The sequence below is a fragment of the Etheostoma cragini genome, chromosome 6, assembly GCF_013103735.1.
Source record: "Etheostoma cragini isolate CJK2018 chromosome 6, CSU_Ecrag_1.0, whole genome shotgun sequence".
In the NCBI taxonomy this organism is placed as follows: Eukaryota; Metazoa; Chordata; class Actinopteri; order Perciformes; family Percidae; genus Etheostoma; species Etheostoma cragini.
This window is the reverse complement of record NC_048412.1, coordinates 337,067-349,469: the sequence shown is the minus strand read 5'-3', so window position 1 is coordinate 349,469 and position 12,403 is coordinate 337,067. Positions and strand designations below refer to the sequence as shown.

Below are 12,403 nucleotides of genomic sequence, written 5' to 3'. Positions count from 1 at the left end.
TGCTGCTGAAGTTTGACCATGTCAGACTTTTAGCAACTGCCACATACATGCTGCATGAGTCTGGCGAGGTATCAGCTGACAGCTGTATTGTCACCTTTCAGCTTTAAGGAGCTTTAGACTACCAGCCCTGGTTGGGAAGAGATTAAAGTATGTAGGCAGGGCAAGTTTGAATGGAGGGAGAAAGGTACTTGAAGGGTGATAAAAGAGGGAGAGAGGAACATCAGAGTAAAACTGTGAAAAAGAGGACAGTGTTTGAATGTTTGACTTTTTTTCTGGATGACAAAGAAAGGGAGATCAAAGGAAGAAAGGCAGAGAAGAAAAAGGCTAGTATGTGAAAGAGAGATGATGAGCTTTTCTCTGTGACCCCAGGAGGTAATTACTCCACACACTGTTCCTGCAGAGCAGAGCCACGGCACATATCTTCGCCCGTGCACATCTCAGCGTGGTTAACGAGTGTGTGAGACGAGATGTGATCAATGTGTGCCACATCCGCACCACATATCCAGCAGGGACAACAACTATTTCCTCAGTCCTTATCCCTTTCCCAGAATAGTAAAACCTCTGATCTGCAGTCAGACTACGAGGAGGTGTGAGAGTAAACCAGAACAGTAAAGTTGTAGGTTGGACAGATAAAAAAAAACGTTAAGGTCCAAATCCTCTGTAAAGCCTGCAGAATCTGCTGATCATACTCTGTTCGCTAGTTTGGAGAGTGTCAAGCCCAACAGCAACCTTTCCCTTATATTTGGAGGAGCCATGGATCTACAAGTCCCCATACCATATATAAATTTGTACATAAAATTATGTCTCTGTATATCTTTCAATGCATTCCCTATCCTTCATTTAAACACTCTCACACATTGTTCCGGATCGTGCCTCACTCACACGTTTCTCTCTCAGGGGACGGTGAGTCAGCAGCACTTGCTGATGAAATAGCGAGAGAAGAGCTATTACAAGACACAACGCTATCACACTTCAAATCATGCAAATAGAAACTGGCTCAGATACAGTATACTTCAACTCCTGCTTTCATTATTAAGATAAGATTAGATATGATCATCCACTTTGTTTTAAGGTTGTGTGTGCAGCAGAATCCACCATGGATCCAGCCAGGTTAAAAGACACTCTGGTGGCTCAACATACAGTACCTCACCGTGCCACCAATCTGGGTGCCTGGTACAGCGCTCCGGTCCAGATGCACTTCAGCTGAACCTGTGTCTGCTTTGACAATGCAATCAGGTCCGGTTCAGCACCCAGCTGGGTTTCAAACCCCTGTTAGTTCCAGTTTAGCTGTGTCCTTTCTGAACTGCAGCTGAGCAGTCAGATGTTATGTAAAGGCGCTGTAATTTCCAATCAAACCATTCTGTCAAATGTATGACAGCAACAGGAAAATGTTGTGCATCTGAAAATTCATATTTCTGAAGGTAAAGAATTAATAGACATGACAAATTCAGATGCAAGCCCAAGCAGGAGCATTTTAAACTGACCATGTGCAGAAGGTATTAGTCTCCTGGATTTGCTGAATAGATGTTGCTGTTTGGAGGATTCTAACAGTGAGATGGAGCCGGGGGGAGTTGGGTTTGGTGTAGTCAGAAAACAAACTAACAGCATCAACATGCACCGCTTGTCTTTCTGTAGCTTGTAGTTTATTTCAAAGAGACAAAATGCTCTAATCTTTTAATGCCACAACACACATCATAACCCAGGAGAAGCATTACCTTTAATGTACCTCAAAGGTCAAAATGGTGGCAGGAAGCACAAGCCATTAGTGACATCAGCAAGTGAGAGAACAGAGGAGGGAAGCAGCGCTGAAATGCTGAATAAGATTACCTTTGCAGTAATGAGCAGCTGGACTGGAACATATAGTCAGGCTCCATTATGTCCAGAAACCAAACCTGTCTAACTGGCCAAATGTACACTTCTCTGTACATTTGGAATAGCAGTAATCCAATAAGAAGGCAGAGAAGGGAGCCGGATCAATACGGTCCCAAGGTGCTCACCTTCACTCTGCATTTTGGAGTCTCTCTATGAGGGCATATACACACATCATAGGTCACAGGTTGTTTGTTAGTTAGTTTAAGTGTGTGTGTGTGTGTTTGTGTGTGTGTACCTTGGCGCTGCTGTCAGAGTGGCGTCGGGAACACAGCTGGAGCTGAGTCATCCAGAGCTCTTGCTCCTGGGCGTCCAGTGCTAACAGGAACAGAACACCGAGAAACCATATCAGCGTGAGTGTTTCCTGCCATGTGTCCCTGAGCCAAGGCATCAAACCCACATCCAAGGCTATGCCAGTTATTCTCAGTCGTTTGTTTGTTAAATTGTCAACACATTTCATTAAAACACTAGAAACAGCAATGAACTGATCCTACTAACAAGTATTATGTGTGTACTCAATATTGCGGCTCCTTGAATAAATCCCTTTCTATCATTTTGGGCAGAGTGTAACATTCCTGGAGCCTTCTCCGGCCTTGTGTCAAGGCTGCTTCTAAACACTAACATGGACTGAGCAGATTTCTTGCCAAGTCACTTTGTTATTTGTACCCTGTTTTATTTTTCACTCTGTCGAGTAACACGTAACTCAGATAATGAAATTTTGTTCTGCCTCCATAACAACTCCAACACAAACTGCTTTTATAAAGGCCAAACCTGTCTCTCTGATGGAACATATTTTCACCGTTGTAAAAGGGGGGGGGGGGGGCTGATCTGGGGGAGATAAGGATAAGGAAAAAGGTGGAGGAAGGCATGGGGTAGTTATGGGATAACGATAGAGGGATCGCATGAATCAAAATGTTATTGCTACCTGTATTGCATATAGAGTGGAGTTGTAAAGTAATGATTTAGCAAAAAAAATCAATGATAAACATTAAAGTTACAAACATGCTTTGCCTAAGCATCACGAGCCAGACTAGAGAAACCAAATGTATTCCGGACGAGTTTCATCTTTGTATGGCGGCTGATGAGTAGGAGATAAAAGCTTGTGAGGCTACACAGAGAAGGAGTGCTAAAAATATCGCATCTAAATTTAACCCAGCTCTGTCAAAAAGCCGTCAGTGGGACAAAGAAAGCGAGGGAGAGAAGGACAGGCGAGAGGAGTGGAAACAGGAAATCACGGCTGTCACATGTGGAGATTAGCAGTTCACACAATGGTGACCCCTGGGCTCAGCCAATCACTTCAGTCAGACACACACACACACACACACACACACACACACACACACACACGCACACACACGCACACCTTAATCAATGCTGTATTTGGTCTGTTCTGCATTTTATTGACCCTTCTCAGCTGCCTGATAGAACTCTGTATTTTAGGTCAAACACCATGATGAATTTAAATAATAGAACAGCTGGTAAGTTCAGAGGATGAAATCAATTTACTGGAATGCAGCCTTAAAAACTAGGAAAAGACAACACTTGTGTCATATCAGGATTATTTCCAAAATGTAAGACAATATCTAGTCCCATACATCAATATCGATATAATATCCATATATTGCACAGCCTTACTCCTGATGGATATAAGCTTCTTCAGAGGTGCAAGACGCATGCTAGATGAGAACTTCCATATCACATTTAACTGAAGATGGGACTTTAACCACTTAGGTGGAACCCAATATGACTTTCCTTCTTCTCATTTATTTAGATATTTTACAATAAGGTTCCTGATTAACTAAAGGTCTCCCTTTCCAAACATGATTTATATTCTTAAAGGGTCAGCCTGGTATTATTGTATATCTGTTTTTGTAAAAAATATCCCATCAAAAAACACCAAAATCAACAATGTATAAGTACATTACATTATTTCTGACTTCCCTATTTCCTCATGGAGTTGGTACACAGCTCCATTGGTTCCTACTGAGCAGCCGTGCAATGCATTCTGGTAGCGTTGTGGGGACTATGGAGAAACGGGGCGCCAAGTTGCCCACTCCTCATTTGCATAAAGTTGAATCCAGGCTACTTTATGCAACTAAGTAGCATCCAACTCAAGTCCAGTCTCTTTTATATAGACCTTAAGGGTCCATAATACTGTATCTGAAGTCTCTTCATATAGACCTTATGTGTGGCCTTGACCAACTGCCACTTTGATTGTTTTTGCTTTGCTTGGCAAACCAGAGAAAGGGGAGGTGACCTTGCCCCTTATGACCTCATAAGGAGCAAGATTCCAGGTCGGCCCATCTGAGCTTTCATTTTCTCAAAGGCAGAGCAGGATACCCAGGGCTCGGGTTACACCTATCACCATTTCTAGCCACTGGGGGGGTCATAGGCAGGCTGGGGGAACTCATATTAATGTTAAGAAAACACATAAAGTGTCAGTTTCGTGTCATGGGACCTTTAAAAGTGGGTCACCATCTGATAGAGGTTGCCACCTAATCCTTGCAGAAGAAAACAAGTCCAGCCAAGTCCAATTTAGAGGAATCCCTCTAAAGAATGTCTGGGTTGTATGCTAATCTAGCTGCAGCTTTGACCCAGACACTCTAAGCTAAACTGGGTGGGTGGGAGGAACTGATAAAATTTGGTGATGGAACAAGATGCCGAGAAAGGTCTGGAGCATTTCTCAGATGCTTTCTCTGAAATACGGACACCGTAAGTGGTGTGTATACAGGGCAGTGAAGTCATTTGTATTCAACAGTGTGGAGGTCCCCTTGGTTCTCCAGTTTCAGGAGTATAATGGAGTTTGAAGAGGTGTTCTCTAGACAGGAAACGTTTCAGAACAACTGCAAAAAGCAACACTGATTATGCCATGTGACAGTGACAAACAGTGCCCGTGACATAAAGACACAAAGAGGCCTTCTCTTACCTCTGAGTTTGTAGGAATCTCCAGTAGGGGATTGAATGGTAAACATGTAGGGAAAGTCGGCGCTGGAGACCACCATTGCTCCAAGGAGAGGCAGAGACCCTCTGGGAGGTCGCTGGCCTTTACTGAGTTCATTGAGATAATATTGAAGCTGACCAACCTCTGGGTCCAGGACAAAATATCTGCAAGAGGGAGACATGAGAGAGACACAATGAAGACACATGAGGTGGAGAGAGGTTAGCACAGAGAAGAACTAGAGAGAGGAGGGTTGCCGTAAGTCTACAAGAGTGTGACTAATATTAATGTGGCTAATTAGGCTACGTACAGCTTTAGTTTTAGCTTGTTCAAAACAGTTTGCCTTTGACTTAACAAGCAAATTATAGCTAAAAAACTACCAGTGGATGGTATATATGGTTGCATATATAACTTTTATTGGCTTTGTACCCTGTTTTATTGGCTCAATCTACTCTAAAGGTGCACTTAGAACTCGGTTACATTGTATTTGGCTAACCCGCCCCTGTGATGTTCTCTCCTCTGTGGCCTCTTGGCTTTGCTGCCCTCTTTGTGTTTGTTAGTGTGTTGGAGCAGGAGCTCAGCCCTGTCCTTGACATGTGCAGCCATAAACTACACTATCACCCTTTTCCCATAAAGCAACAATGACCATATGACTCTGGGTAGCATCACTGATGATGTCACATCACATTGCAAATGTATCATCCAGACAACGGGAAAAGAAGTGGAGATAAGTCCGATAAACCAAGGTGAAGAAAGGTCAGAAAATATGTAACAACATGATCCGTCGTCAGGTAAATGGAGTATTTACTGGTAGCTGTACAATGTACAGGGCAGAGTGTAGCCAACCACCTGCTCTGCAGACCACCCCTCTCCTGCCTTATAAGAACAGTGGCAAGGCACTTCCATCTCTAAGCCCCCGCACCACTGGTAAAGGGGAAGGGGTTGCATAAGTCCTGTCATATATGTCAGCCATTACCAGCTGGGTTTGAGTAGTTTTGATTTGTCTGGATCTGCAGCATGACCAGAATAGTACTGTATGTTTACTGTATTTACTGCATTGTAGTAATATGGGCATCATACATAATGATAAGTAATGTCCCTCTTCCCTCTAATCCCCTCATTGAATTGGAGAAAAGTGTCATACAGACATTTCTTTCCACAAGACAGTGTATCCTCCAGAGGAAGCATGGGATTACCATCTGTGCACCCTAATGTCTTTGGTTAGTGGGTGTGGTCAGAGACATAACCCCACCCAGCACTGATGTCACGGTCTCGGTGAGCTCACCTGTACATCACTGCAGCAGGTGGAAAGTAAAACCACTGGAGGGCAGCTAAAACCATGTGACACCCTCTATCACAAAATATGATGGTATCATGACATACAGTTCTTTTAAAATGGTAAACCGTGGCTGTGTGTTTGCTTTACCTGTTTGTTGTTTGATTAACAAAACTAAGAAAAACCAAAAAGGCTAAACTCCGACACAAGTTTCTGTCTTATTCTCTGACAAGAGAAAGCTTTGTACACATAAAAAAGAAACTGAACAATTTTCCTATTACTATTAAATAATTAAATTCAGAGACAGTGAGGGAGTGAGTCGTGAGCAAATACTGAAACTAACATCCTCTGCAGTGTGGTGGCTTCAAACATCATCAGCGTGCATCCATTCAGAGCCTTTGTTGGTCTCCGGTTTTAATATTTTATCTGTACCCTTTCTCTCTCTCTCTCTCACTCACACATACACACACACACACACACACACACACTCACAATCCCAGCCACTGTTGGTGAAGTATTGCTCTGTCAGCATTCTCCACTCGTGATAAGAGTGAGGACAAATCTTATTTCACTATCACTGGAGCTCATATGCAGCTATGAGGGCTGAGTGGTTTTACCCTGGAGTCTGCAATCTGGTCATGAAGCAGTGTCTCTGAGCACTGATGAGGAGAGCCACTGAGGGAGGGGAGCGACAGAAGCAGGGATGGATAAAGAGAGAGAAAGGGTGCTACAAAAAAGCAAAAGATTTACCAGAAAACAAGGAAACCGAGCAATGAGAAGAAAGAGACCACAATGAATAATTGAAATAGGTTTTCTTCCGCTCCACTGCTGTGTGGCAGGCAGTGGGACATCAAGCAGATCCATATCCAGCTCCTTCTCTCTTCCAACCGTAAACCCTCAGCAACACAAGCAAGGTGATTCAATAAGCTCTGCTGTGTTACCGGTGTCTCCTGTCCCCGGATGCAGCACAGAACATGGCAGAGCGTGGGAAACGGTTACAGGTGACATCGCTGACACATGGAGCATGGCGCATGGAGAATGTCACCTGTCTCCTAAAAGCATTTTCTGATCGGACCCCCTGCAGTGTCTGTCTGTGCCTTCCAAAACATTACAAATCACTGACAGATCAATGTGTTTTCATGATGTGGCAACACTATGCTTGAGGTTTTCTAAGGGTTTAGAGAACGATCATGGTGTAACATCACTGGACACAGAACAGGAACCCACAAGCACAATCCAGTGACACACAGCTGAAAGTCGAAATCCAAACGGTTTATTCATAAAAGGCAGGGTTGAAAGCCCCAAAGCAAACTTCCCCAGGGAGGAATCAGAGTCAGATAAATGAGGTCATCAGGATCAACATCAGCTCACAGGTTATAAAGCAGGAATGCTTAAAAAACTATCTTTCTGTGTGGGGTTGGTATGTTCTCCCCATGTCTCCATAAGTGTTTCTCCCACCACCAAAAAACATTTCCAGCGCCTGGAGACCAACTCCAGATGTGAGCCAGTGCCCTGACCAGTCAGTGATCAAGGCACTGCTCAGACATGTACTAGGTTCTCCAGCCCCCGGGCGGGCGTAATCAGAGAGGAGCAGGTCCGGCAGGAGAACTGGTGGGAAAGGACTTAGTGATCCGGAAAGACTGGTGACACATGGACTCTTTAGTGGAGCCAACACACAACAAGATTCATTCGCTAAGTCAGATTTAATTGCACTTTCTCGCCTTTTGTTTTTATCACTACCTCAACTGTCTTTTTTCAGAGTAATGGAGCACTGGCTTCACCCTGTCCGGTACAGCACCAGCCAGAAACCTGCCATGCAATCCTGGAACATCCACCCATGCACCCCTTCTGTCCATGGACATCACAAACACAACAGGTAACGTAAGAGTTAAAACATGTAGAGACAAATATGTGTGAAAGATATACAGTTGCATGGAAATGCAAATAGACAAGAACAGAAGATGTAGTGAGAGGATATTAAGATAAAGTTAAATGACAGAGAACCACAGACAAACACAGAAACAGACACTATAGACATTACACTATGGTATAAAAAACAGACACAGACGGGAACAATAGACTGATATGAATAGAGAGCCTTAATCAGTAGAGACAGGAGGACTCTGGAGTAAAAAGGGAGGTACAATGATGACTGTAGCTCGGTGGCAGCTCTCCTCTGCACTATTGCAGATCGGAGTAAAGTCAGGAGCATCAGCCTACAGTCCTAATCTCTGTGGATTATATGGTTTTATATCTTTTCTGCAGAATGTTTTTTAGACGGGCCAGAGTACTTCCATTTTCCAACTAGAAGCCCTTCCTACAGTGGGTCAGAAGCAGCCAACACCTGCGCACAAACACAAGACAAGGAAGCCCACGAGAGTGTTAGCTAGTGCTAGGCTCCGGGTAGCATGAGCATAACAAACGTCGTAGCCTACTACCAACCATTAGATTTCATAGGAAGGGATGTAGGCCACAGCTGGTGGGGCGTGGGCAGCGAGCCCCCTTCTATGAACATGATACTGAATGAAACCTGGTGTGACTGTAAAAAACATGTGGGACTATACTACACAATAAACTGTGTGACTTTACATAACATATCACTTAAAGTTTATGAGAAAGTGTTTTTTTGTAAAGTGGAAGATGTTTTCTCTGTTTTTCTATACGTGTGTGTGTGTGTGTGTGTGTGTGTGTGTGTGTGTGTGTGCGTGTGCGTGTGTGGTGGGGGTGAAACTATGGTCATGCGAGTACGTTCATAGGATCAGATCGGAGTGGGGGAAACTGCCCACGTTGCAGAAACAAGACAAAGGGAGCAGTGTCAGCAGAAATTAGTTTCTTTTAAAAAAGGGGGCGGTCTCAAGAAATAATCCAAATACACTGAGATGAAATGGGCACCTTAGCAACAGGTCCTAAGAAATCACTAATTGGAAGAATATTTTAAATAGGTGGGTGTTTCCCCTGAGGATGAGGTCCCACGAGGGAGATATAAAGAGGCAGGATAAAGGACTGGATGAACGGAAAATTGTTCAGGGGGGGGGGGGGGGGGGGGGGGGTGTCAGGACCTCTACTCTTTTTGAGCCCATTAAACTCGTTTGCATGTGACTCTGACTCCAGCGGGTTTGTCTCTAAGACCTTTGGGACTGAATGAAGCTTCAAAGGTAACAGCGGAAGTGGATCTGAACCATCCATCCGGCGTCTAACGTCTAACATCCACCGTCTCGTCACATTCAGGGAACTCACAGGTTTCACAACATTGCAAGTGGTTTAAGTTTCAACTCGTCACAAATCTTTGGACTAAAGCGGGCTTTAGGGTAGTGTAAACCAGACTCCTGGGCTTCAGCCTGGCGGCAGACTTGACGATGCAGTAATCTGCTTTGAGGAGAGGGAGGGAGGAAGCCATGTTTATTGACTTGCGGTGGCAGACGGCTCCTCATTAGAGAAGACTGGTGTCTTCCACAGAGACTCCACTGGGGTCTGATGACACCAGCAGAAGCAGGTGGAGCTCATTGATCTTATCCATGTTGTCTTCTGCATCAAACACTGCAGAGGAAAAGAGGAGCTAAGTGAAAGGCCGAGTCATCAGTCAGCGAGGCGTCCAACCCACCAACGGGACACGAGTCGGTCCAGTTGTCTTCTGGAAGCACGGAGCCTAGAGACACGAGGATGGAAAACTAGTCCCCGGGTAGTAGCAGCAGGTTCTCGGTTGAGACAGACAGATGAAGAGAGACAGCAGTAGTCAGGTGAGGGGGACAAAGCCGAAATTAAATATTCAGTGGGAAAATAACTGAAATGAAAATAATTGTGTGTTTTTAGGCTATCTTTATACTTTTTGTTTATGTGTGTCTTATAATTTCCATGTTTTTGTGTCTGTTTCATCCAAAAACTCTCAGTCAGTTTTTGCTATTTTGCATGTGTGTGTAGAATGTTTCCGTTTGTGTCATATCTGGGAAGTTCTTATTTAATGTTTGTTGATTTGTAATTAAAACCAATTCTTTTATAAAGCACATACAGTTGTTTCCAAAGACTACATTATTAATCAAGAGGGTCTGTTTGGCAGCTAGAAGTCTCCGGTGAATATTCGCTGTCAACGCCTTGTCACATCAGATAACAGGAAGGAAAGAAAGGAAATTCCCTTCTGACAGGCCGAGGACAACAGACAGCAACAGCCAGAGACAGGATCCAGACAGCTGTCTGTCTGTCTGTCTGTCTGCCTGTCTGTCTGTCTGCCTGTCTGCCTGTCTGTCTGTGTTTGTCTGTCTGTGTCTGTCTGTCTGTCTGTCTGTCTGCCTGTCTGTCTGTCTGTCTGTCTGTGTCTGTCTGTCTGTCTGTCTGTCGGTCTGCCTGTCTGCCTGTCTGTCTGTCTGTCTGTCTGTGTCTGTCTGTCTGCCTGCCTGTCTGTCTGTCTGTCTACCTGTCTGTCTGTCTGCCTGTCTGTCTGTCTGTCTGTCTGTCTGCCTGTCTGTCTTTCTGCCTGTCTGTCTGTCTGTCTGTCTGTGTCTGTCTGCCTGTCTGCCTGTCTGTCTGTCTGTCTGCCTGTCTGTCTGTCTGTCTGCCTGTGTCTGTCTTTCTGTCTGTCTGTCTTTCTGCCTGTCTGTCTGTCTGTCTGTGTCTGTCTTTCTGTCTGTCTGTCTGTCTGCCTGTCTGTCTTTCTGTCTGTCTGTCTGTCTGCCTGTGTCTGTCTTTCTGTCTGTCTGTCTTTCTGCCTGTCTGTCTGTCTGTCTGTGTCTGTCTGCCTGTCTGCCTGTCTGTCTTTCTGCCTGTCTGTCTGTCTGCCTGTCTGTCTGTCTGTCTCAGGCTCAGCGCTGACACACGGATTAGGGAATGTAAAGAATGGATATTATATTCAAACACAACCTGCTGACTGCCACACACACACACACACACACTCAAACTCTAGAATCTCATGTGTTTTTGAGTCAAAAGTCATACAGTGCCTGGGAGTGTGAGAGAGAGAAAGAGCGAAAGAGAGTGAGAGTGAGAGTGTGTGTGTGTGTGTGTGTGTGTGTGTGTGTGTGTGCAAAAGATGATCATGGAACTTGTTACATGTTGGGATGCTTTCCCTGGATCCAAGAAAGAGAGGGAGAGAGAGAGAGAGAGAGAGAGAGAGAGAGAGAGAGAGAGAGAAAGAAAGAGAGAGAGAGCAGTTAGAGAGAGAAAGAGAGCTAGAGAGAGCTAGAGAGAGCGCAGTGAGAGAGAGAGAGAGAGAGAGCAGTTAGAGAGAGAGAGAGAAAGAGAGAGAGAGAGAGAGAGAGAGAGAGAGAGAGAGAGCGAGCAGGGATGCAGAGAGGAGTGCAGGGCTTTCCTGCTCCTGGATGACTCATTCAGCGTTTGTGGGACTCCCACCCCCACACCTCCTCCCTCCATCACAGACAGAAGACCTGATGGTACATCGTCCTGCTCCTCACATGTTGTGGGATGTTTCCCCGAGTTGGCTATGATGATGACTTTGGTCAAATATATAGGCTTGTAGGCTACATAAATAAAATATGGTCAAAAACTGAGATTGCAGTTACATTTAGAGAGACCCAAGGACCCCTGCGTCTGTGTTGTTTGATATGGTTTCTGTAACACACAGAGAGATTAACTAAGGATGGGGATTCTTTCTATAGGCTATATTTGATATAGGCTACATTTAAAAAAAATGAAAAAAACAGTTAGGGGTAAGGAATAAATACATTGGGGATCCTCTGGGAAGTCATAATAAACTCCATTTTCAGTAAGATCCCAGACTTGTATCCATCTGTGGAGCACATGTATAACACCAGGACCACTGCAGATCGACCTGCTCAGACCCGGAGGGAATAATTTAGGAATAAAACAGCACACAGGGTCAGCACATATGATCTCTATGATATGAATCCCATAGGGACAGAACAGACAAACCGGTTGATCAGGGTCAGTCATGGTATCGGTCAGTGAGCTACCTGCTCTGCCAGCCCTGCAGCGGGTTGGTGTATTTCTTCAGGACCCCCTCCAGGTGCCGTTTGCTGCGGGCCGACCCTGCGCCACTGTCCCTGGTCCCGGAGCCGACTCGGCCGTGCGGCTGCTCCTGCCTCCTGGCGGGGCTCCTGCCGGGGCTCCGAGCGGGGCTCTCCGGACGCGCTGCCCGGCTCATGCTGCTGCTATTCCCGGTCCCTCTCCGCTCGGAAGTCACAGGCTTTCCCGCGGGAAACAAAGAGGCAGAGGACAGAGATGTGCACCCCCAGACTGACGGCACAGAGACTTCTCTCCTCCAGCTGCTGCCACTCTGCACACTGGAGAGGGATATTCCGACTATTGCACTGCGGAGCGCTCTCTCTCCCTCTCTCTCTCTCTCTCTCTCT

General features: G+C 45.3%; 1 protein-coding gene across 1 annotated transcript in view; it reads right to left on the bottom strand.

Moving 5' to 3' along the window:
* Positions 1-12,307, bottom strand: part of LOC117945759 (oxysterol-binding protein-related protein 10-like) — a 34,378-nt gene extending 22,071 nt beyond the window's left edge. The window contains exons 1-3 of the mRNA XM_034873456.1: positions 12,005-12,307; positions 4,796-4,974; positions 2,108-2,187 (exon numbers count right to left, since the gene is read on the bottom strand). Coding sequence (XP_034729347.1) covers positions 2,108-2,187; positions 4,796-4,974; positions 12,005-12,195 — 450 coding nt within the window. The 5' untranslated portion in view covers positions 12,196-12,307. The remainder of the gene's footprint in view (positions 1-2,107; positions 2,188-4,795; positions 4,975-12,004) is intronic.
* Between the last annotated feature and the right edge of the window lie 96 nt (positions 12,308-12,403).